Consider the following 27,865-nt stretch of genomic DNA (forward strand, 5'->3'; position numbering starts at 1 on the left):
GGACGGTACTTTTTCTGTATGCCCCAAACCTTTTTATCAATTATACACCATCCATGGTCATTTCCAAAATGCAAATATTCCATTCCTTTATGCCCTTCTACCAAACAAACAGCAAGCTACCTATCAAGAAATACTAACTGAAGTCAAGCAACATACTAACAACTATTTTCCACAAAAAATTATCATTGACTTTGAAAAAGCAATGATAAACAGCATCCTTAAAACATACCCACACACAGCAATACAAGGTTGCTATTACCACTTCAATCAATGTATCTGGCGACATCTACAAAAATCAACCTTGAGTATCCAATACGCCACTGATAGCACATTTGCTTATCAAATTAAAAAACTCATCGCCCTAGCCTATGTTCCACTAACAGATGTAACTGAGCACTATAACTTATTAATAGACAGCCCCTACTATAAAAGAAACGAAGATAAACTAAGCCCTATGCTTGACTACTTCGAAGACACATGGGTAGGAAGGCTACACAGATCAGGCCATAGAAGACAACCCAAATACCAAATAGCTTGGTGGAATGTCTACCTTAGCACACTAAATAAGGAAGCAAAAACAAACAATGCAGTTGAAGGATGGCACAATGCCTTCCAAGCAACTACAGGCCGAGGAACGCCTACCCTTCACAAATTAATACAATCCTTTCAAAAAGAACAAAGTTACCAGGAGCTCCGAATGGAGCAATCAGTAACTTTGATCGGACCTAAACTCACCAAAGAAACTAAAAAAATGTATAACACACTCCAAAGTCAAGTTACCCTCTATCCAACTAGCAAAGGACTAGAATATCTATCAATGATAGCAAAAACAATTCTTTAAAACATTACATAACTATACACGTTAAAATAAACATTTTTTTCCTAAAATCCTTGATTATAACATGTAACAATTTGCAATTAAATTATCAAATACATAATATTAACATATATAAAATGTATTTAGATAATGTATTTACAAAGTGTTACATACAACGTAAGTAAAGCAAAATTTAAAACAGTTTCCCCACCCATTAAATGTTCTGAAAATACTTACATTTCTGTTGCAGCTTCAAACGTAATCCAATTCCAAGCAATCCATACGACACCATTCCAAAAACCCATACAATCCATGGAAGCCCAAAAAAAAATGCAAAAATACAAGCAAATCCATAGCGACTCCTTTCCACTTCAGTAGACACGAGATACGATAGAAAACCCGAAAAACAGTAATGCAGAAAAAAAAACGCTCCAGGAAAACTTGAAATCCCAAAAATTTGTGTGCAAAAATAAGAGTATATAATACTCGTTACACAGCTTTGATCAAAAAAGAAGGAAGTCCTCCAAAACAGCGAAACGCGACGATAACCTAGAAAAAATAAAATACATACCCACCCACACAAAAACACCCATACATATATAAAAACACATATTTATACATCAAACATATTATCTTAGTAACATTTAAACATATTACCTCACCTCACACACCTACAACAAAAACGCGGTAAAAATCTAATATCGTACACTCTACCTAACACCGAACACACAATCTTCTCTTAGTAACTCTACCTACATAAACCTAAACACAGCACACATACACTAACAATAAGTTCATTAACTTATAAAACACAATTAAAACAAACTTACCCTCTCTAACGCGAAGCAGCATCCAACCGCGATCTGTTGAAGCACCAAATAAGCCTAAGTAACATTACGCGGTTAAAAAGTAGTCTCTGTATACAGCTAAATGCTCTTTAATTTCTATATTCCAACACTTAAAAAAATACACAGAGTATTATATTAAGTGTAAATAATTATTTAAATTGTAGAAAATTATTTCATAAATATTCATTACTTTGAAATAATTATTCAACTGTTATGTTATAGTTTAAAAAATATTTTATGATTTATAAATACATTTAGTAAATAATGTATATGTTAAAAAAATTGCATATATAAGTTTGTTACAAAAAATGTGTTATTAAATATTAAAAATTGGAAATATTATTTTAAACATTATGTATGTATATAAAAAAAATTTGGGGTGTTTATGTATGTAAAAATTAATAATATAAATATGTTCAATATTCATAATAATAATTTAAAAAAATATAACATGACTTGGTAAAAAACAAAAATGTTACTGTTACAAAATAAATGTACATATTTTTCAATGACAATATATTCAATGTGTATCTGATTAAATTTTTTGTTATTAAATAAAAAGTACATATTACCAATTTGTTTCTGAAACTATTTAAATGTGAATATATGTAAAAAACATAAAATTATGTTAATATCATTTATGTGCTAAAAACATATATATGTACTTCATATATTTTTTAGGATAATAAAAACTGTGTATTAAAAAAATTCAATATAAATAAAAAATTAATGTCTACTTACAAATTATTTTTTATATGTTAATAAACAGTTTTTCATTTATTGCATTTAACCCTGTGTATGTTTCCTTCTTTATTATTGTATATAAATATTAATTGCATATTAAATATTCTATTTAAAAATGCCTTATAAATTTTAATATTTTTAAAAATGTATTAATATTTAAAGTACAACAATAACAATAATTATATTGAGAAAATAAAAGTTCTATGTAATGTAAAAACTTGATTATATTATCCTACCAATAATAAGTATTTATTTAAAAATTGTTTTCTTATTTCCACTGCACCAATTATAAACTCACAAAACCATACTACACATTAAAACTATACAAATTACTATTCCCATTTCACCAATTGTAAAGTCATGGAAGGTGCTGGACACTGAACCCATACTAATTACTATTCCCACTCCAGTGGGTGCAAGAGTAGGGAAAGTAAATACTTCATATATTAATAAATTAATGAAAAAATCATATATATATATATATATAATATTTTTAATAAATGATTACCAATTAAATTTCACATAATACTTAATATTTTAAAAATACTAAATAACTATCATTATTTATCTTACTTTCCTATTAATAATAATTTACAACTAATTACCAATAATTTATGAGATAATTTAAAAATTATTTTTCAATTTTTTTCTATTTAATAAAATTAAATAAAACATGTATTAACTTTTAACACATACTTTTACAATGCGTACCTTTACAACGAAACTTTAACAAAGCAAATACCATTACACCACTTTAATGTACAACAAATATTTGTACAAAATAAATACCTTTACAACGCATAACATTACAACATAACTATTTATAATTATATAATATTGTGTTTAATGTATATTAATAGAAATATTGTATATAAAATGTATTAAAAATTAACTAATTTAATAGACATTTAAATTTACCTTATTTGTACCCTGTACCCCTCTAACCTAAAACCCCAAACTGACCCAGAACCCTAAAAACACCCCTTTAGCCACAAACTGAAAACTGACCCAGAACCCACAAAATACCCCTTTAGCCACAAACTCAAAACTGACCCTGAACCCTAAAATTACCCCTTTAACGACAAACTGAAAACTGACCCAGACCCCTAAAAATACCCCTTTACCCACAAACTGAAAACTGACCCTGACCCCTAAAAATACCCCTTTACCCACAAACTGAAAACTGACCCTGACCCCTAAAAATACCCCTTTACCCAAAAACTGAAAACTGACCCTAACCCCTAAAAATACCCCTTTATCCACAAACTGAAAACTGACCCTGAAACCAAAAAATAGCCCTTTACCCAAATACTGAAAACGGACCCTTAACCCTAAAAATACCCCTTTACCCACTAACTGAAAACTGACCCTGACCCATAAAAATACCCCTTTACCCACAAACAGAAAACTGACCCTGAAACATAAAAATACCCCTTTACCCAAAAACTGAAAACTGACCCTGACCCCTAAAAAGACCCCTTTACCCACAAACTAAAAACTGACCCTGACCCCTAAAAATACCCCTTTACCCAAAAACTGAAAACTGACCCTAACTCCTAAAAATACCCCTTCATCCACAAACTGAAAACTGACCCTGAAACCAAAAAATAGCCCTTTACCCAAATACTGAAAACTGACCCTGAACCCTACAAATACCCCTTTACCCACTAACTAAAAACTGACCCTGACCCCAAAAAATACCCCTTTACCCAGAAACACAAAACTGACCCTGAAACCTACAAATACCCCTTTACCAGTAACTGAAAACTGACCCTGACCTCTAAAAATACCCCTTTACCCACAAACAGAAAACTGACCCTGAAACCTAAAAATACCCCTTTACCCAAAAACTGAAAACTAACCCTGAACCCAAGAAATAACCCTTTATCCACAAACTGAAAACTGACCCTAAAACCAAAAAATACCCCTTTACCAAAATACTGAAAACTGACCCTGAACCTTACCAATACCCCTTTACCCACAAACTGAAAACTGACCCTGACCCCAAAAAATATCCCCTTTACCCACAAACAGAAAACTGACCCTGAAACCTAAAAAAAACCATTTACCCAAAAACTGAAAACTGACCCTGAACAATAAAAATACCCCTTTACCCACAAACTTAAAACTAACCCTGAACCCTAAAATTACCCCTTTACCAAAAAACTGAAAACTGACTCTGCACACAACATATACCCCTTAATACCCAAACAGAAAACTAACCCTGAACACTAAAACGACCTCTTTACCCAAATATATATATATATATATATATATAAATATATATATAATTATATATATATATGTTATATATATCATTATATATCTAATTATATATATATATATATTATATATATAATTATATATAATTATATAAGTATCTATAATATATATAATTATATATATATAATTATAATAATATTAATTATATATAATTATATATATAGAATTAACATATTTTATTTAATTAACAATTATTTAATTATTAATACCAATTAATTAATTAACATATGTCATTACTTATAATTAAATTACTTCCCACCCTATACCCCTATAAACCCACAACCCGCTACATAACATAAAAAATTAGATTTTACATTATAAACAATTATTCAATTTATTAAAATAAATTACCAATTAAATTATATATAATTAACATATTTAATTTAATTAACAATTATTTAATTATTAATACCAATTAATTAATTAACATATTTAATTACTTATAATTAAATTACTTCCCACCCTATTCCCCTATAATCCCACAACCCGCTACATGACATAAATTATTTAAATAAGCATAATTATCAAATAAGCTATTAAATTAAAATATTTACCAATTAAATATTATATATTTAATTAAATAGTAATTTAACAATTAATTAAATATTAATACCAATTAATATATTTACATATTTAATTAATTAATACCAATTAATATATTTACATATTTAATTAATTAATACCAATTAATATATTTACATATTTAATTAATTATATTTAAAATACTTCCCACCCTATTCCCCTAAAAACCCACTACCCGCTCCTAGAAATTATTATAGTAATGTAAAAAAAAATTTAATTTATTAATTATTTTTAACATTAATTCTATATAAATAAATAAATAAAAATAATATATTTTAACAAAAAATGTTTTTATTAAACATTAAAACAGTGTACATTGAACTATTACATATTATATATATCCATATTAAGAGTCGATATCATGACAGTCGATATCATGACAGTCGATAACACAACTTTCGATATTTTTAAACTAATAAACAAATCGATATTTTTTACTAACGATATTACTTACTCGATATTTTATCTATCGATATTTTTTACATACATAACAATCGATAAAAAATAAATCGATATTACTTACCTCGATATTAATGCCATCTCGATATTCTCTAGTCGATATTATGTCCATTCGAAATAAATGACTCGATATTAAGACTGTACACCGGAGGAAGTCATCAAAAATGGATCTTCCCCATATCTTTTATTAGAGGCACACAATAGGCTCTTTGTAAAATTGAAAACCTACTTCTGTAAATCCAGCTTAGGAAATAGAAGAATTCAAACCAAAAAACCAGAAAGTTGGTATGACGGCTCCTGCCGGCAAGCTAGGCGAGAGTTGGGTCTAGCCCTAAAATCCAAAAATATGGGTACAATAAGATCGGCTCGTGCAAATTATAGGCTTAAGCTAAATATCGCTAAAAGGGCTTGGGAAGAGGGCCTGTGGCAGGATCTGAAAATGGCATGCTCCGCCAAGAATCCGAAACTTTTTTGGGAAATTTTTAAATGGGACAGGGGAGGATTTCGAGAAAGTCCCCATAATAATGTTGATCGTAATTCTTGGGTTGACTACTTTAAGCCCCAATATGCTGCTATTGCTGATGGTAAGAGTGAAGAAGCTTTTGTCCATACTGTGTATAAGGAGCCCACCTTTTCCCAGTGTGAAGTGGATAGGGCATTGGACCAGGTCACTGAGGGCCGTGCTACCGGCATGGATTGTGTCCCCGCGGACCTATTTCTGAACAACAGGGGCGCTGGCGATTATATATTTAGTATTTGGCAAATGCCATAGCCCAAGGGATGGAAGTGCCTATTTCATGGAATGGGGCAGAAATAGTGCCGGTGTATAAAAAGGGTGATAAGTCGCTCTCAGCCAACTATAGACCTATAAGTCTAATTGACTGTTTGGTATACAACGTTTACAACGCGCGCGTTACAACGAAGTACCATTACCACGCGGTTATAACAACGAAAGTTGTTACAACGAATTGCGCTGGGGGGCGCTCAAGGATAAAAAATCATTTAATTTACTATCCCAACACCTTCCCTACTATCCACGGGGACTGGTGTTGGAATAGTAAATTATATTTTTTAAATTTGCGCCCCCCCCAACGCAAGTCGGTGTAACGACTTGCGTTGTTACAACCGCGTGGTAATGGTACGCGTTGTAACAGTGTGCGTGCTAACGTCATACATCCGACTGTTTACAAAAAATTATGGGACGGTTAGTTTTGGACAGAATCCAGACCTGGATGGATAATGACAATATTTTGAGTCACCTTCAGGCTGGTTTCCGCCCAAAAACAAGTACCATAGACCAGGTCTTTCGGTTTATCCTATTATACTGGCGTACCGTGGTCCTGGAAAAGGGCACCTTGTATGCCGTTTTTGTTGACTTAAAGGCGGCTTTCGACCTGGTCCCTCGCAATATACTGTGGAAAGTCCTAGCGGAGATGGGGATTGCACCTGAACTTCTGAGTCTGATTGTAGGCCTGCATGAGGACACCTTCGCTCGGGTTCGTTGGGGTCGCCAGGGGGAGGTTACGGAACCCTTTCCGGTGGAGCGTGGAGTGAGGCAAGGATGCGTCATGGCACCAACCTTATTCTCGCTCTTCGTGAATGGGGTTGTGGATTTCCTCTCCCTGGTCCCGACTGATGCCCCTGCGATGTCTGGCGAGCGGGTCCCGATCCTCATGTTCGCGGACGACACGCTCATTATTGCAAAGACTCCGAGTGGACTCCAGCAAGCATTAAAGCGGTTTGAAGTTTTTTGTTTGAATAGGGGCCTAGAAATAAACACGGGAAAAACGAAGTATATGGTCCTGACTGGCCGTAAAATGTGCGGGTCTAATAGACCCTTCAAAGGGGTGATCAACATGAATGGTTATCCCCTGGAGCGGGTAGACGCCTTCACCTATTTGGGTGTTACCCTTCAGAAAGACTTGGGGTGGTCTAGCCAATTGGATATTTCGGTGGTAAAACTCCGCCAGCAGGCAGGTATCCTTTTGAGAAAATGTACTTCCTCAACAACAAAGCCTATTAGCCCCTTATTGGAAGTATACGGGATGAAGGTTTTAGGTTCGGCCCTTTATGGAGCCGAACTTTGGGGTTTCGAAGATCTAAGAAACCTAACGCTAGCAGAAAATCAATTTCTACGGAAAGCTACTAGCGTTCCTATAAGTACCCCGTTAAAACCATTAATGTGGGATCTTGGAAAAAAGGCAGTCCAGGATCTTGCCTTTCTGCGGCCATTACTCTACTGGCGCCGTTTATGGACCACAGAAGAATTACAGCACTATGCCCAGGGACTAAGGGAGATAATGGATAAAGACCCATGTCATAGAATACACTGGCTGAAGGCCATTAGATCAATACTCTTCAAACTGGGAATGAGGGAACTATGGGAGGATCCAATTCCCCTGTAACAAATCACTAAAAGAAAAGTATTGGGAGATGGTGATTGCTGAAGAGAGGTCCGAGGGTCTCCACATGCACTTAACTGGTCGTTTCATGGATATTAAAGCCCATCCACATCTGGAACAATATTGGGACATTATTGGTAAACAACAGGATAGAAAGCTTTATTTTCAGCTTAGGGTAGGATCACTACCAATAAGAACCTTTACAGTAAAATGGGCAGAAAATAATGGTAATGACAGATGTCCCAAGTGTGGGGAGGAACAAGAGTCACAAAGTCATTTTCTATTCTTTTGTCCTTTGTATATTGCCCCCAGAGCGATGTGGATCAAGCCTATATGTAAACTCCTTGGGATACATAAGCATGATGAGGCTCTGAGAATCTTAGCTACAGACCCGACGCCTAGAATTGCTGTTACTGTGGCTAAATTCTTGAGATGGGCTTGGGTAATCCGCACAAAACACATAGCGGTAACTATATAAAGACTAAGCTGTATTCGCCTATGTATATTGGGGGTAACTCTCGATAATTCATGTTGAATCTACCTTTAGATGAATGTATACTGACGAAATGATTTTAGACTTTTTAATTGTAATTTGACAATAGTCCATTGTAGTTTAATACCTTTTTAAATATTTATTGGATGGTTTTTAAATTGTCCTTTTATTAACATTTGTATATTTTATGTATACTTTTATGACTTAATTGTCGAATAAAGTTTGTGAAGTGACTTTGGGGGTTTTTCACTGCCAACACATGTAAAATTTAAGTATACATGTCCTACTTTTCAAATGCCAAGCTTCCTGCCCTACGTGCTGTTAGAACCTACCTTTTGAATAACTTATAAGTATTAAAAAGGAAGGTTTAAACCTAGCAAAAGGTTTATTTTGCCAGATCGACGTGGCAGTTTAAAACTGCACTACATGCCGCAATGACATTGCTGAGACATGTTTTACTGTGCTACTTTAGTTGTTTGGCACAATGAGAGGTGCAAGACACTTGTAGCATTACATTTACAGGCCCTTTGTATATCTTGTACCATTTACTAGAACTTATAAGAAAATTGAAGGTATACCAACCATTTTTACCATGTTTGGCAGGAGAGCACAACGACTTTACCGCTGGTTAGCAGGAGTAAAGTGTGAAGAGTCCTAAAAGCAACAAAACTGGGTTCATAAAAGAAAATATTGCAGGGAAGGCAAAAAAGCTGGGGGAATAGTACATAGAATATGGTGTTTTCCAACACATTGTATTTATCTCTGTTGGAGTAACATATCGATGTGTTATTCTGTACTTTTCAGATATTCTTTCCCAGCCAAACTTAGGAAAAACCTTGGGTTTAGACTTTAATGGATATAACATGACCCTAGAGTGTGAGACCTGGAACCAGACAGTGGAGAGATACCTGTTCTTTAAAGATAATCTTAACCTCACCTGTGACCAGCAGCGCGTCACCTGCAATGAATCCAGCCCCTTCCTGCAGTTCCAGCCAATAATGACGTCCGACAGTGGGGTCTACACCTGTGGAATACACAACCCCGTCAGCAGCAGCACCAGCCGCCCCTTGGATATCATGGTGAAAGGTGAGGCCATGTCAAGGTAACTGTGGGGATATTGGAGCTCCTGTGTTTGCACTTTGTGTATGTGTAAACCCATGCTGTGCTTGTGTGTATCTGTTCTGTGAATGAGTGGCTCCATTTCATGCATGTGTGACCTCCTCCTCTGCATGAGTAACTCCATTCTTTGAAAGTGGGATTCCATTCTGTGGGGGGTGAATTAATGAGGTATATGTTTAACTACATTCTATGAAAGTCTGAATCAATGTCTTTGATGTTCACTTCCATTCCATGTGCAAATCGAGTCTGTGTGGGTGCAAATCTATTCAATGCATATGTTAATCAGTAACGTATATGTGGGACTATATTCTGTACATGTGTAAATACACTTTGTGCATATTTGTCTAAATGTTGTGTTTACATGAATCATTTCTATATGTCCCACTGTAGTCTATATTTTGTGTGTTTGACTTCATTTTTTGTTTGTGTGTGTCTGTGTAACTTTCAGTTCTAAGTATTTGTGACTCCATTTTATATTATATTCTATAGTTGCTCTTATTTTTACTCCATTCTGTGATTCCATTACTCAATTCGCAGTTTGGGTAACTCTATTCTGTGTTACTCCATTCAATGTGTGTGGGACTTCTTTCTGTGTATGATTAGCTCTATTCTGTGTATCTCTGACTCCATTCTGTGTGTGTGTTACTCCCTTCTAATAGTGTTTGGCTGCTTTATGCTTATGTGTAGCTCTATTCTGTGCATCTCTGACTCCATTCGGCGTATGTGATACTCACTTTTAAGAGTGAGTGCCTGATTACTGTTTATGTGTAGCTCTATAATGTGTACATGTGACGCCGTTCTGTGTGCATGTTATTCCATTCTATGAGCGTCACATGTGACTTCTTTCTGAGGACCTCTATTTTGTGTATGAGTGATTCCATTTTGTGTATACATTGTTGGTCTATGAGTGTGTGACTTCTTTCTGTATATGTGTAGCTCTATGCAATAGAGTAGCAGGTCACTTGATGCTGTTTGGGTATTCAATTTCTCAGCTCCCAGTTGGGAGTTTGCACCATCCTCCACAAGCTTTTTGATCAATCCTTTGATTTGCAAGAGAAAGCTCTTGTAAATTATGAGTGATACCATAATCCCACTAGAACCTTCGCCGTAAGGAAAAAAGGAGTTTCGACCAGTAAATGAAATCACTGACTGGAGAATCCAGGAGAAACTGAATATTATCTTGAGTCACCACATTGAGCAGTTCCAAGCACTCAATATACCCAGATATTTCATTTGTTTAGGGACTTGCATGAAAGGGTATCACACAAGAGAATGTCCAGAAGAAATGTGGTCCAAGTTAGAGCCTCACAGTTTTCCTAGCAGATTTTGTAACCTTAGAAAGGAATGAATGTTGAGATACATTCAGCAGAACATCAGCTTCTGAGTAACAGCCAGTCAGTCAGTCAAAAATCTTTATCTCGATAAATCAATATAAAAAAAAGGCACGGTACATAAAAAAAAACACACGTTATACAATGTTAAAAATATACATCTTTAGATTTAAAAACCACATATCATAGTTTAATAAAAGACAAAACAAAAAAGCAAAAGATTTTTAAGATCATCACTAAATTCATAAAAAACTATGTCATAAAATATTTAAAAATCATCATACAGCCGTCAACCTAATTCCTGATATATGGTAATATTTAACTACTAAAGTGCAAGGTGCAAAGCTTCACAACAATGTGGCCAATCTCTCATTCTCCACGAGTCTTTTCTTGGTGCGCACCGCACACACCAAATAATTGGCTACGTGAAAGACAGTGCTGGGATGATTTAACAGCTGCAAATAGAGAAGTGCTGGTCTGACTTGCAGAAACCCTGCCTTTTTTAAGATTGGCATAAGATACTTCCTCCTTTCCACTATAAAGTGCCCACAGAACATGGTGAAATGTATAGTATCTTGGATAGAAAAACTATCGCAAGAACAAGGTGGAAATTAATCAGGTTTACACCAAGTTGTGTACTGACCTAATATCAGGTGAATCATATTTAGGCGGAAACGAGTTAATAAAAACCTATGAAAGGGGCGGTTAACCAGAGTGAGATAGAATTCAGGGCCTGGAGGGGTTGCAACCAAAAGGTGTGCTCTAACCAAAGGTTTTATCAGCTCCTTTTCCTCTCTTAATAGGGACAGCCTCATGAGCATGTCACTTTTGATTCTAACAATATCAGTCCGGGATATAGACTCCGGTGAGGAAAAGAGGTTAGGTCGTCCCAGAGCGCTAAAACCATTTTTAACATAGGTTAACCACTTGATTTTGTGGGCGTTGTCAAGTAAAAGATAGTCTTTCAAAATGGCCTGGTTTAAAGATAGTTCATTATTAAGCCAAATTTTAAGCCACATAATTAAAGGGGCCACTCAAATTTTGTCTACTATAAAATCGGCCCCCAGTTCAGAATGAACCGAATAAGATGGTGTAGACTGAGGTACAGACAAGACTGATCTAAAAAATTTGTTTTCAGAAGCCTGAAGACAGTCTATCGATCCATATCCCCATAGTGAACAGCCATAGGTTGCAACAGACACGCACTTAGCGTTGTAAATAGTCATAAGGGCTGGGACTTGCCTAGCCCCCAGCCTTCTGCTGAAACTCAAAATGGCAGAAGATGTTCTTACTAGGGCACTATTTCTGTTTCTTATTTGGGGGCCCCAACTCCCCTTATCTTCAAACATGACTCCTAAATACGGGAATGTCGATACTCTTTGCATTTCTGCTTTACTACAATAGAAAGTTTTAGCTTTCTTGCAGCTTAAGCCTTTACCCACCATCATAATTTGTGACTTTTTGGCATTTATTTTAAGATCTAATGAAGTCATAAAAAAGCCAAAGGCATCTAGTAACCGCTGAAGTCCCAGCCCTGTGCGGGACAAAAGCACCGCATCATCCGCGTACAGGAGGACAGGAACACAGGTCTCCCCTATACGTGGTATGTCCGGTGTTGCTGTCTTTAACTCGGATTCAAGGGCATTGACATAAACCGTGAAGAGCAGGGGTGCCAGAATGCACCCCTGTATCACCCCTCTTTTGGACTTAAAACGACTAGTACGTCGCCCCCCCGAATCAACCCTGACGGAAGCCTGGAGGTCTGAGTGGAGATCGGCTAGAAGGTTTACAAGTGCCCGATCAAGACCCAAATCGGCAAGGATGTGCCACAATTTAGTACGGTTCACGAGGTCAATGGCCGAGGATAAGTCCATGAACCCTAAATATAACGACCCATCTTTTGCCCTGGTGTATTTATCCACTAACATCTGCAGATTAAGGCACTGGTCAATGGTTCCCCGTTTAGTTCTGAAACCGTACTGCAGGTTAGATAAGACCCCTCTATCGTCAAGCCATGCCTGGAGTCTAAGTAGGATGACCCTGCCCATAATTTTTACTGATGAATCGATAAGAGATATCGGGCGATAACATGCTGGGTCTACCCTACTTCCCTAGTAACAGCATTGTTGAGGATTTCAGAAATGTTCAGAGATTGGTGAATGACAGCAGGGTGAACAGACATAATATCGAGTAGGAAATATCGAGTAGCAGTAATATTAAGTCCCAAATTTCGACTACAAAAATATCGACAGTCAGAATATCATTGTCAAGAATATTGAGTTGAAGATAAATAATGTTGTTTTTCAAAATATCGAAGTAATTAATATGGTTAGCAAAAATATAATTAAAAATATTGTTGTTTGATTTAGTGTTATGTATTTTAGTGTGTATATTACATGTATGTGTTCTATTTTTTGAGTAAGCATTGCATTTATTTTTTAATATATCTGTAACGATTTTAGAAGTTATTAACTTTTGCGTTTTAGTTCCTTAGCGGGTGGTGGATTTATAGAGGAATAGGGTGGGAAGTAATCTAATTATAATTCATGTAATAATAATTTTTTGAAGTTATTAATTTATTTTAATTACATTTTCGTTTGTGTTCCATAGCGGGTTGTGGGCTTATAGGGGAATGGGGTGAGAAGTAATTTAATTATAATTAAATACTTTTTATTAATTTATGTATTTAATATTTGATACTGTTAATGGTAGTAATTTATGATTCATTCGTTTTTGATTGGTTGTTACTTATTAATAATTAATTCGTAAATATCTTAAATGGGTTATTATTTTAGGAGCGGGTTGAGGGTTAATAGGGGAATAGGGTGGGAAGTAATTTAATTATAATTATTTAATAAATAATTTGTTTTAAACAATATTTATGTATTTAATATTTAATATTGTTAATTGTGGTATTAATGTATTATTAATTAGGTACTAATTGGTGATAATTATTTCTTAATTGTGTTATTTTTTTAGGAGCGGATTGTCTATTTATGAGGGAGTAGGGTGAGAAGTAATTTAATTATAATGAATAAATAAAGAATTTGTAATAATTATTATTTATGTATTTAATATTTTATATTGTTAATTTTGGTCATTAATTTATTATTAATCATTTATTAATTGGTTAATTATGAATAATTAATTGTTAAATATCTTAATTGTGGTTTTTTTTTAGGAGTGGGTTGTGAGTTTATAGGGAAGTAGAGTGGGAAGTAATTAAAATGTAATATATATATTATTTTATTATCATAATATTTATTTTACATTGGTTTATAGTGTTAATAGAGTGAATTAATGTATTATTAATTGTTTTTAAATTGCTTTCTAATTTTAATTAATTAATTATGTTAATCGTGTTATGTTTTACAATATTGGTGGTGTCATTTATCGGGAATATGGTGGAAAGTAAAAAAAAATAATAATTAATTGTTAGTTGATTAATTTTAATTATTTTGCTTGAGTGGGAATAGTAAATTATTCCCCTATGCAATCCAACACTTTCCCTACTGTTGCACTTGCTGGAGTGGGAATAGTAAATTATTCCCCTCCGCTATCCAAAACTTTCCCTACTGTTGCACTCGCTAGAGTGGGAACAGTAATTGTTACCCCTCCACTATCCAACACTTTCCCTACTGTTGCACTCTTTGGAGTGGGAATAGTAAATTATTCCTCTCCTCTATCCAACACTTTCCCTACTGTTCTACTTGATGGAGTGGGAATGGTAAAATATTCCCCTCCGCTATCCAACACTTTCCCTACTGTTGCATTTGCTGGAGAGGGAACAGTAATTTTATCCACTCAGCTATCCAGCACATTCCCTACTGTTGTACTCTCTGGAGTAGGAATAGTAATATTTACCCCTATGCTATCCAACACTATCCCTCCTGTTGCGATCTGTTGAGTGGGAATAGTAAATTATTTCCCTACGCTATCCAACACTTTCCCCACTGTTGCACTTGCTAGAGTGAAAATAGTAAATTATTCCCCTCCTCTATCCAACATTTTCTTTACTGTTGCACTTCCTGGAGTGGGAGTAGTACATTTTACCCCTCCACTATCCAACACTTTCCTTACTGTTGCTGTTAATGTAGTGTCAGATGTAATTGTAAAAGATTAACAATATTTGTAGATTTTACATTAGTATACATATATATTATTTGTATGTTACTGGTATAAGTATATATATATGTATTTATAATTGTTAATATGTTTCTAACATTTTATAATGTATTATAATAATAATTTTTTAATATTAAGTAAATCTATATATTATATATATGTATCTTTAATTTGTTTCAACTTATTTATTATTCATAATTATAACAATGATCTAATAATTCTAACTTTCTTTTGTTAATTATATTTATTAATTACTTTATTTTACATTATTATTCTTTAAACATTTGAATACAAACAATATTTTTAACAACAATATTTTTAACAACAACATTTTTTTCTCGATAGTTTTGTACTTACCTTTATGAAGATATATATATATATATATATATATTTTTTTTTTTTTAAGTTTTATATAGCGCTAGCCTAACCTGAGGGTATTGGAGCACTTTACAGAGGATACATTGCAAAGATAACAAACTGGACAAGAGAAAGACACAATAATAGTGCATGGCGATGTTGAGGGGTCAGTTTCGTAGTCGAGGGAACATCTGTTTCGAAGACTCACTGACATGATGATGGAGCGGTGTTAAATGTCTGTTTCCCCCCTCTGAGTGATCCTATCCCCTCCCTGGGGCACGATTGAGGAACAGGGTTTTGAGTTGGCTTTTGAATTTTACAAAGGAGGGAATGGTTCTGATGTGGGGGGGGAATGGAGTTCCAGATTTTGGGCGTGCTTCCGGCGAAGGAACGAGTCGCAGTTTTATTTTTTTTTAGTTTTTGGCAGGATGAGAAGGAGGGAGTTTGAGCTTCTGAGGTTCCTGGCCTGACCAGCTTTTTTGAGTTTGGCCACCAGGTATTCAGGTTTGCCAGTATGTAGGGCTTTATGAGTGAGGCATGCTTCTCCAAAGCTGATCCTCATTTCAACTGGGAGCCACTTGAGTTCGCTGAGTGCAGGAGAGATGTGGTCAAATTTCTTGATTCCGGTGACCATTCTGGCTGCCGCATTCAGAGTTGTTCTGATGGGAGCTAGGTGAGACTTTGCAATTCCTGAAAGGACTGCGTTCCCTTAGTCCAGCCTTGACAGTACCAGTGTTTGAGTGGCCTGTTTGAGATCAACAGATGGAATGAAGGGTTTTATTTTGCTCAGAAGTTTAAGGTTAAGGAAGGCGCTCTTAGCCGAATTCTTGATGTGTCTATAGTCATGTTCAGTTTTGGGTCTAGTGTGAGAACTTGTGATTTGACCTAGTCAGCTAGAGTGAGATTCCAGTTGAGCGCATCTACGGATTTTAGCCATTCAGCAATTTGAGTGTTCTCCTCCTTGTTTGAAATGAGAAGTATCTCGGTTTTGTTGGGGTTTAGTTTACGATGATTCGAGGCAAGCCAGTGTTGGACATCATTCAGTACGTCATTGAATGTCATGGATGGAGGAGGTTTCCAGATATATCTGAGTATCGTCTGCGTAGAGATGGAAGTGGATGTTGGCTGCACTAAGTAGTTTGATGAGGGGTTCCATTCAGATGTTAAAGAGTTGCGGGGAGAGCACTGAGCCTTGAGGGACTCCCTTGTTGATAGGGTGGGAGTCAGAAGCAAAGTTTTTAATTTTTATTTTTTGAGTGCGATTGTGTAGGAATGAGGAAAACCATTGGAGGACCGCTTCACAAAGCCCGCCTCTTTCTTGGAGAGCCCTAATGAGGAGTCTGTGGTCTACTGTGTCGAATGCTGCCGATAGGTCGAGAAGAATGAGGAAGCAGCATTGATCAGAGTGGTGGATATCGTCTATGATGTTGAGGATCGTGGTTTCTGTGCTCCAGCCTTATCTGAAGCCAGATTGGTGGGAGTCCAAGAGATTGATGTTATCCAGGTGTTGGGGAAGCTGTTGGAGTACGCACTTTTCTAGGATTTTGGATAGAAGGGGAAGGTTAGATACAGGTCTAAAGTTATTTAAATCCGACGTGTCAAGGCCAGGTTTTTTCAACAGAGGTGTGACTTGACCTACTTTGGAAGTGGAGCTCAGTGTGATTATCTCATGTTCCTGGATGGGACGAAAGCTTGAGGGTCGAGTGTTAATGGTGTACAGAGAGATTTCGATCTTAGTGATCTTGTCGTTAAAGAAGTTGGCGAAGTTGTCACAAAGTTCGTTGGACGCCTGAATTGCGGAAGTCACAGGCTTGGAGGATTGTTGCCTGATGATGCTGTAGAGCTCTCTGGGTCTATTTTTTGCGCTTTCCAGTGCAGAGAAAAAAACGCGGATTTCTTGTTTTTGATGTGATTGTTGTATTTCCTGCAGACTGTTTTTAGTTGTTCACTGAGAAAGGAGGTACGGTTCTTCCTCCAGCTTCTTTCTATGGCTCTTAGGTTTCTCCTTTCGGCATTAGAGTCAGACCTGGATGGAATGGCTCTGCTTTTTTTCAACTTTTGGGGAGCAAGTTGGTCCAGCATAGTCTCAAGGTTGGAGTTGTCCAGCGTAGTGAGTTAGGTAGTGGATAGGAGGCCATTGGGGCAGGGCAGGAGCGAGCTTATCCTTTCTTCAAAGACTTCCATGGGAATTTGAGAGAGGTTTCTGACCAATTTGGGGGGTCTTGCAGCGGTGGTTGAGAGAGAGTTTGTTGATTGATATGGAATACGATCATGTAGTGGTCCGACCAGTCCATGGGGAGTACGAGTTCGATCGAAATTGCGTCTTGTTTGCGATGATGACATCTAAGGTAGCTCCTTTGTAGTGCGTCACCTCTATGCAATGTTGGGTTAGATCATTGTCATCGAGAAGATTGGAAAGCGTTTGAATTAGTGGGTTATGTGTTTCATTCCATCGCAGGTTAAGATCACCAAGAATTAAGGTGTTAGAGTCTCCAAGAGCGTAGTGAGAAATCAGGTCTGATACTTGTTCCCTAAAAGCTGAGGTGTTGCCCTGTGGGTGATACAAAAGGTGACAGAGCAGTGTTCCATTATCTTTGCTCTTTATGTTTGCGGTAAGGCATTCAAAGGTGTTGTATTTGGCCATGTCTATTTCCAAGATGGAGATGTTGCCTTTATGGATGATGGCTACTCCACCCCCTTGTTGGTCTTTTCTGTTTTTGTTGATAATGTAAAAACCTGGGGGCACAAGCATGTCTAAGCAAGGTGAGGAGAGCTCATTGAGCCAGGTCTCAGTGATGAACGCAATGTCAACGTCCTGCGAGAGAATGGCTTCTGCTAGTTTGGTTGCATGCATGGATGCTGATCTGCAGTTGATGAGCATGCAGTTGGTGGAAAGCTCTTTAGTGCTAGCGTTCATTTCCTTGGGTGCCCTGGGAAGGGAGGTGAGGAAAGGCAGTCTGGGGAGTTTGGTGAACGAAGGGCCTCTTCCGAGACCTGAGATCACTTGGATCTTGGATTTAGGGGAGTCAAAGGGGGGTGTCGTATGAGGAGGATAGATCGGCTGCTTCTTTGTCAGACATCGCGGCTTCGGTCCTAGTAGGTCTAGAGGAGACGGGCTCGATATCAGTATTTGCATGCAACTGAGCTCTAGTGCCGGGGGCTGTGTTTCTTAGGTTTTTTTTGTGACAAGTCCTGCTTCTCCATTCTAGGGGGTCTCTGTACCTGAGTCACGGGGATTGCAACGGGCCTTGTGGGGCACTGGTGGTGGAAGGAATTGAAAGGAGAGGATGACCTGATGGGGTGTTGTTGGGGCCTTCGGGCCTTGTCGAGGTTGGTTAGGATTTCGTCAGGCCCCGGTAAATTGTTTCTAACTAGTTTTCTAGTGAAGCGAGACGCAGCGCCATGATGTTGTATGCAGGGGTGAGGTCAACAAGGGGCGGGGCGGCCAGTGTAGTGACGGTGATGAGATGTCTATTACTATTGGTGTAGAGCATGTTGTTCCCTTTTTGTATCCCGGGAGGAGGAAGCGTTGTGTCATGGCGTGAAATCGACCTTCTAAGATCTGGGTAAGTTCTAGTGTTGTTGGGGAATGAAGGCGGCTGAGCGGGTTCAAGGAGCTGCGAAGGGTGGATCAAATTGGGTGGTCGAGTTTGTTGTCCTTTTGAGAGTTGGAGGACATACTCTGTGGAGGCGCTGGAGTGGGGGGTGTCTCTGGGGTGGCAGGAAGAGGAGTGGGAAGAGGCAGGGACAGTTTGGAAACCCTGTTGGGGACGGTTATCTGTAGGTGGGTGCTGGGCCGAGAAGGAACTAGGGATGTGTGGAAGAGCAGAGCGAACTGTGGGGAAGAGGGAGTCGAAAGGATTCGATATTCTGGACAACGATATTTTTGTCCTGATATTTTTGCACCGTGACATTTTTGTTGTCGATATTCTGTCAGTGATCCTGACAGCAGCCAAGGGTGAGCACAAGGATAACAGCAGTAGCTCTGAGTGCCCCTTTTGATATGACATGTACCACAGAGAAAGCTATCACAGTTTACTGGGACAGTCACATTTTGCTACCTTACGTTAGAGATACATTCAGGGCCTTTGCCTGCCCTCTTCAGCATTTTAAATAGGTTACCTCATTCCATCTCTTCTCAGCATCTAAGCAGAGCCAGCTTACTATGAAGAACATCCTTCAGTAACCAAAGATACTCCTGAACAGCACAGAACTTGTTTCCAGGAGAATGGCTAAGATCAAAGTCATCCTGAGGCGTGTGGATCAGGGAGGGGATTATAATGTGGTGGCAGTGGCGGCTCCTCGAGGGAGAGGTGCAGGGCAGTGTGGCCGTCAGGGGAGGGGCAGGGTGGGGGGTAGTAAACTCCGGCATATGGCCGAACTGAGTTAAGTAAATAAATATATAAATAAAACGAATTACATTGTGTGTGCTGCATCGTTGATTGGCGTTGCAGCATGCGCAATGTGATTGGTTTTATTTATTTACTTAATTCCGTTCGGTCATTTGCCAGAGTTTACTACCACTCACTTTGCCCCTCCCCCCCGCCCACCGCCCTGCAGCTCTACCTCGAGGAGCCGCCACTGTGTGGTGGTTATCTGCCAATGCTTTAGTCAGGATTTTAATATTTGTGTTAAACGAGGAAACAGGATGATAACTGGAGTAAGTTGGTGCATCTTGCCCTTGTTTGAGGCTGAGTGCTGTCATAAAGTAATAGTGTAGTGAGTGACCAGTAGCCTCAGCAACTTTGTATATTGTAACTAAAACGAATGAGATATTTGGTCTATTGTTTTTATGTAGTAGGAATGAAATCCAAATTCTTGCCTGTTTATGTGCTGTGCACACCTAGTTCAATTTTATTATTTGATTAATCACATTTGCAAGAAATTGACAAAAGCAAACAATCATAAAATACACATTGAGTAAAAAAAGATGCAATGAATATGTAAGGAACAATTTGATAAAAATCTATCCATAAAACACAAAAAATTCTAAAAAAATTTACACTTACAGGCAAAGGGAGGAGAATTTACAAATCCTTCGACGGCAAACCACCATTTCTTAACAAAAACTTACATTTTCTCTGTCTAAGCTTCTGTAAGATTTGAAGGTGTGTTTGCTTTTCTTCGGATTAGTGGAATGGGATAGAACACCATCTAAATGTAATGTTCTCAGTCCAAATTGAAGAAGACGGGTTGAGCCGGGTGTGGTGAGGGACAGAGCATTGGATCCTGTACCAACTAACGAGGGATCACCAACAAACCAAGCAGGATCTGTAAAGGTGCATTACTGCCTGCCCCAGCTGCCCGGGATCCCCATCCAGCTTTTACTGAGTTGATGCAATTTTATTGAAAACTGAAAATTGTCTCTGGATCCCGATTACTTCCTCAGAATAAGACCCTTTAAGTATCTCTTCAGGAAGGAGATGTTCAAGCAGACGCTTTGCAATGCTCTTCCACAACGAATCCAGGGGAGATATTTGGTGCAAATTGCTGGGTTTTTTTATTAGACCATTCTTAAGAATCTACAGTAGTGGTCTCCCTTCCCAGGAACCAGACATCCTTCCATGGTTTATAACAGAGCTTAAAGAACAGTAACAAGAAATCACCACAAGACATGATATTGGTCTTCGTCCCTGAGATGGGGGTACGGTCTGGACCCAAAGCGCCAGAACATTCACCTCTCCTAATAAACAAAAATGTGTGTCTGGATGACAGAGCCAAGCTAGAGCCCACATCATGGCCCTGAAGATAAACAGAGAAACACTCATTCAGGTCATGGACATACTCAACCCAGACTCTTTCCATATTCAGTATCAGCATCTCAGATAACCTGTACCAGTCCCCTCTGTGATGACACAGCAATATGTCCTAGGGTTGTGATTCATTGCAGCCACATGAAGATTATCCTGGGCCCCATCTTCACCTGGATGTTTCTCTGGGAACTCCCCCATAGCTTCCTGACACAAGCCTTCTCCATTGCAGGTCAGGTGTGTCTGCTTGTTAAGGTCCCTGTCTAATGTGTGCTCTTCTCTCTTCATTAGTTCATCCCCTTGGAACCAGAGAGCCTCCTCCATGCTTTTTTGTTGCTTATAAACTCCATGAAATGTCATCTCCAGGATGAGAGGTTTCAGACTGACTCTTGCTCAGCTGTCCACTCATTTTTGTAACCTTCATTACACAGCGTTTCTGCTGTGATTGTTGTCAGACTTGGATTGCTTCTCCCTATCTCTTTGGTGGGAGTCCGATAAACACAATATATTAATATCACAAACACAGGACATCTAACCTGGGATTCTATAGGAATTCTATAACGCATATTATCAAGCCCATTATCGCCGTTTTATCGGCAGTTTCCTGTCAATAAAACTGTGATAATTTTAACGAGGTTCCTTGCTAATATGCCCCAGAAACCCATGAAAGCTGAGTTTGAAGAACATTTATGTAGTTATTTACTTCTCAATCTTCTGCATTCTGCCCCTTTCCCCCTAAAATGTTTCTTATGTCACTTTCCACCCTTGTTTCATTCTTTTTTTGGACTACTGCCTAGCATGCACACATGTTTTTGTTACAATGATACCACTAACATATGCCTTGTCATTCTGTTACCAGTTCCCATCTCCAGTGTGACCCTTTCTGGCAATGGGAGCTCTGAATATTTTTGGGAAAATGAAGACGCTGTTGTACTGACCTGCTCGGCCCAGGGGACAGACCCCGTCTACTCCTGGATGAGTAATGGGAACGCCCTCCCCCAGGACTCCAGGTACCACCTCTCTGCAGATAACACATCCTTGACCATCAGTCCAGTGACCAGACAAGACTCCGGACCCTTTGTCTGTTCAGCTTCCAATGGCGCCAGCAGCATGAGCAGCAACCCACTGCTCCTTCCCATCACCTGTGAGTGCATTGTTGAATGATTGACTGTTTGATATGTGGTCATTTTGGAAAGTGTAAGGTGCCAAGACATGGCCCTTCCTGTAGAGGTTTGCATGCTTTCCATACATAAAAAACATTTGTTGTTATGCCACTCACAGAATTTCCACTTCCATTTCCTATGTGGATATTGCAATGCCCTTAGAAATTAAGTGGACTGAGATTTGTGGTGTTAGGGGAAAATGGACAGACTTCCAGTGTTGATTCAAAAACTCTTCACCCAGATATTGAACAGGAAATAAGCACGTTTGTGGTTCCACGCATTACCATATTAAAGCTGGACCTATTGGTGTGCCAATGCTGTCTCCGCATGTTTCTGGGCGGAGCTTATGATTGTCCAAGACCCTTCAGTGCTGTCTTTAGAGGAATCAAGCTTTGTGTCTTGAGATGCTCTATTCTCTTATCAGGGTGGGTTATACCCATCATTTTTATGCCTACTTACAGGGTGTAAAGTGAAGGGAAACTATTAGTCGTCACTGCATCCTTCAGCTGTTCCTCCTGCCTTTTCCACACAACTGGAAAGTGGGTCTTCTGTTGAGGGTAATTAAAGACATCTATAATGGGGGACCTGAGAACCTACTGCAGTAATCACAGTTATGCTTTAACTATTATCTCACAAAGCAAACACATTATACAATGACTTCAGATCCTTTATACCCACATAGGCCACTGCCAGGCTCCTGGGTCAGCAGAGGTCCTGGTCTCTGCCTCCCCAGGTGGGGGACAACCTGCTCTATTTGGAGGCACCCATCTTTGACAAAGATAAATACGAGTAGGTGCCATGTTTCTTGACAACTCAGCATTGCCTACTTTTTCAGAACTTCCATCAACTCACCCGACAACTACGCTCCACGTCCCTCTCCCTGGCTCACACGCCTCACATCCACAGGAGCCGGAGTGGCGGCTGTGCCTTCTCGCCTCTGGCTGCTAAGTGCTGGAGCAGCCTCTACCACCTCCACCTCCAAATAGCCCCCACCATACAAGGAATCAGGAAAGACCTGAAAGCCTGGCATTTCGACCAACGCCTTCGCAGCCCCCCCCCCCCCATGCCTGGATACCCTCACAGATCATAAGTTGCGCGTTATAAGTCTGGTTGATTGACTGATTGAGAGACATATTATATTTTTGAAAAATATCGAAAGGTTGTGATAGGCAGTGAGGAGGGGCATTGTTGTTGTCCTGGCTGGGCCTGCCATGCAATGCTTTGTGGACCTGGGCATAGACAATGTGTAGCAAGAAAGATGTTGGCCCATTGGCAGATGAGCCTTATATTAACAAAAGGCGGCGCCAATGATTGGTCCATCGGTGGTCAGTGTGTGGTTATTCCACCTCTAAATGAGATTTGGAAACCATGGGGCCCATTAGGATGGAGGGCGAATCACCACCGCCCGCCATTTTTGTCCGCCTGCCTAACATTTCCCCCCACCGTGGCGTGCGGTGCTGTATTCAGCACCCACCACAAAACGGGCACGCTGTGCATTTGCATGCACAACGTGACAGGCAAATGCACAGCAGCTACCCACCCCCCAACCCAATGGGGGCCCTCAACGAGCCCCCAAGGGGTTGTAAATATGCATCCTAATAGGCACAGCCGGACTGCCGCACCTCTTGCGGTCGCTCCCATTTACCGTTGCGGTGGCTTGCGGAATGGGTCCCCATGAGTCTGACAAAGCCTAACTAACTCTCTCTTCACAACAAATAGTTGTAAACTAGGCCTTTTATCGTTCTGCAGCACACATAGAAAGAGGAAAATGCTACTAACAATTGTTTTTGTGCAGGAAGATGTGCCTTCCTGCACAATTAAAAATCTGGCATTGCTGCACCGTGACACAAGTATGCCTGTTTGGTGCTAGGCAGAAAAAATGCCCCAGCACAGGCGGAGAGCTGAGCAGCACCATATCTTGGTCAAAATGTCATGGTTCAGCTCTGTCCAGTCCATGCACCACAGCACAGTAACTCGCTGTGCTGTGCTGTGCTGTATTGTATGAACTACTTGTAAATATGTATTCAGAGGTGATGGGTCTTTTGTGTGAAGGCAAGGCACAGCTTATTCAGTTGCAAGTGGAGCTGTGCCCAGCTCTGCCTGCGATGTTGACAGTGATGGCCCATCCAGGCACACCTAATCCCTGTATTGTGTGGCCTTTTGGGAGGACTAAAGTCCAACTGTCAACTACACCCAGTCATGCGGCCAACGAACTGGCTGCAAGCACCATAAAGATAGGCCAGGGAAATACCAATTTTCTAAAAGTGCTATTTTCAAAATTGTAACATAATTTATCTTTAAAGAGGCATTTAATGACAATTTCTCAGACACCAAACACAAAATGTTCACCTGTTCTCAATCAAATGTAATAAGGCAACCCAATGTTATCCTATAGTAGAGGTAGGCCTCACAGTAGTGAAACATGCATTCAGGAGTTTTTAACTACCAAGACGTGTAAAGCTTAAACGTACATGTCTAACCTTTTAACTACAATGAACCCTGCCCTATGGACCACCTCAAGCCTACCTTATAGGTAACGTATGCAATAAAAGTTGAATTTAAGGTTTGGCAAGGAGGTTATATTGCCAAGTCAAATTGGCAGTTTAAACCTGCATACAGGCTGCATTTGCACAGCTGGCCCATGTTTAGGGACTACTTAATTGGATAGCACAATAAGTACTGCAGGTCCACTACTAGCATTTGATTCACAGCCCTTGCATATATAGTTTACCACTTTACTAGGAACGTATAAAAGTACATTTAATTGTTGAATCAGGTATATGCCAATATTGCCATGTTTTGGGGAGACAGCACAAGCACTTTTGCACTGGTTAGGAGTAGTAAAGTGCATAAAGTCCTAAAGCCAACAAAGATAAATGTAGCAAAACAGAAGGGGAGATGGCAAAATATCTGGTGGAAGATCACCCTATGGCTGACAGGTCTAACATTCATCTACTCTGATCACTCTAGTTATCAGGCCAAGAAAGGAAAGATCTCTGGTGGCTTCTGATAAGCTCTTATTCTCTACTACTGGAAACCTCAGCTTTCAACATAAAAAAGAACATTCTCGAGATATGTGCTTAAGCTTTGGAACTCACTCTCTCCTGTCAATCACACCACATTCGGCCTGCCATCCTTTAAAAGGAACTAAAGCACTTTCTTATCAGCCTCTATTGCAAGCCTTGCATTTCATAGACACATGGTTGACCTTGTGATACATTCTCCTTGTAGGCCCAAATTCTCTGGATCCTCCTCGTAAAGACTGAGGGCCCGATTCACAGAACTAACTTAAGACAAAATCCTAAACTTACTACCATTTTGGTATTCACAGATGGCACTTACTCATTTTTGTATTCACAGAAAACACTTACTCATTTTGGTATTCACAGAAGTTAGCAGTCCTAACTTTAGGACTCGTAAATGCCTTCTGTGAATACCGAAAGTCTTAAAATTAGGATTTTTCTCAGTTTAGTAGTAGTAAAGTTGAGAAAAATGCTAATTTTAAGACTTTCGGTATTCACAGAAGGCATTTAGGAGTCCTAAAGTTAGGAGTCCTAACTTTACTACTACTAAATTGAGAAAAATCCTAATTTTAAGACTTTCGGTATTCACAGAAGGCATTTAGGAGTCCTAAGATTCGGACTCCTAACTTCTGTGAATACCGAAATGAGTAAGTGCCTGCTGTGAATACCAAAATGAGTAAGTGCCTTCTGTCAATACCGAAATGAGTAAGTGCCTTCTGTGAATACCAAAATGGTAGTAAGTTTAGGATGTTGTCTTAAGTTAGTTCTGTGAATCGGGCCCTGAGACGCCTGCAGCTCTCCCTTTTTTATTAATTAACTTCTCATCTTTAAGGAGAACACAGGGTTCTGTACAACCACATAATGTGTTTTACATAAAAATGTTAATATTTACCTTTCAGATACTTGTCAATCACATTTGTACTAGGGTCTTGACGATATCCATCCATGGCCTTGCTCTTTGCTTCTGACAGGATTACCCCTAGTGCAATATGCTGCTTCTGTTTATTTATACCTACTGTTCCTCCATTGACACAGCTCTCAGCCACCTAAGCATGCTCTATATAAAAATGTTGTAATGTTCTTGGGCTTTACACAACAATTAGAATAATAAAATAAAAATATGAATATCTGGAGTACCCACATAATTCTTGTGCGTTTTTGTTCTTTGTTCTCTCTGTTGGTAGGTTGAACATCTTCTTGGCATTTAAGCATGGGCTCCGACCACTTGTACCAGTGGAAAAGGACCCAGGGTTGCCTTTAAAATTGTGATTTTGACTTGGGGTGTAATTAATTTGTCCTCATAGTCCATTGCTTTCCCCGAAGCCCTTCCGAAAGGAAACCCATTCTTTGGAATGAAATATGAACAAAGTCGAATGTTCCTGCCACTTGGCTCCCCTTCTTGACCAACCTTTTGGTTTTGCTGCTATGGGTCCTTGCCTTGTAACATAGGTGCTTTGCTCTTTCTTGAGTTGACTAATTACACAGTTTTCCAGGATTTAGGCCATAAAAGATTTCCAGAAGTAGTTAATCATAATGAGAGTAGTTTATTATAGGAAGGGGTCACTTTCCCAACATTGAGGCAATCTGGAAATGCTCCTTGAGTTACAGAGAGGTTAATGTAGTCAGACCACTGTTGGGACACACTTATACCACATATCTTTGGCTACTTTTGCACGCAAAGGATCCACAAAGTGGTTTGAGTCTTTAAGTTAGTCAGTAAGCCTGAGAAGTTCAGTCTGAGATATGTGTCTGGCGGTTGACCAATTATTAGGTTAGTTTATGCTTAGAGGAGGCAAGGAGGTATTAGATTAGAAACAGAGGGACACTTCGAAGTTTATGACCATAATGTCAACGAAATTGTCAAGTTTCTTGCATTTCTTATTCGAATTAGCTATATTAGGAGTAGGCGCGGTGGCTTTGATTATGTCAAAGAATCCATAGGTCTATTTTAAGCAAGATACTGATAGCCTGTAATAGTGGTTTCAAGTTCCATGTTTGTTAATGATTTCCTGGCAGTCTAGGATTGTCTGAACTGGATGTGATGAGGGATGTCTCGAATCTCCTTCAATCAGTCGATGGTGTAGTTTTTCTTGATTAGGATCCTTCGTGTGTCTGGGCAGATCACTTTCTCTTCATTCTTCTCTGCTTGAGCGGGACAAGATTACTCATGAAGACTCCACAGAGCTAAATGACTTTGCCAGCATTTTTAGAAGCATGTGGTAGATAGATAATACTGTAGGAGCTAGGTCCTGAGACGCGTACCTTGCTACATATGCTGGTGGGAGGCATGTTCACAGTGCTACCCAGCAGCATCAGTGAGTGCACAGAAACAGAGGTCTGGTAAGGGCAGTTCCTGGGGGGAGGAATTC

At 38.8% G+C, this 27,865-nt stretch overlaps 1 protein-coding gene across 4 annotated transcripts in view; it reads left to right on the forward strand.

Moving 5' to 3' along the window:
• The window catches only part of LOC144767955 (cell adhesion molecule CEACAM1-like), a 189,621-nt gene that overhangs the window by 16,056 nt on the left and 145,700 nt on the right, over nucleotides 1–27,865 (forward strand). For all 4 annotated transcript variants that reach the window (XR_013598397.1, XR_013598398.1, XM_078651306.1 and 1 more), the window contains exons 2-3: nucleotides 9,433–9,714; nucleotides 22,170–22,454. Coding sequence is in view for 2 of the 4 variants with exons in the window: in XM_078651306.1 (XP_078507432.1) it covers nucleotides 9,492–9,714; nucleotides 22,170–22,454 (508 nt within the window). In the remaining 2 variants the exon portion in view is untranslated. The remainder of the gene's footprint in view (nucleotides 1–9,432; nucleotides 9,715–22,169; nucleotides 22,455–27,865) is intronic.

This window comes from Lissotriton helveticus, chromosome 7, assembly GCF_964261635.1.
Source record: "Lissotriton helveticus chromosome 7, aLisHel1.1, whole genome shotgun sequence".
In the NCBI taxonomy this organism is placed as follows: Eukaryota; Metazoa; Chordata; class Amphibia; order Caudata; family Salamandridae; genus Lissotriton; species Lissotriton helveticus.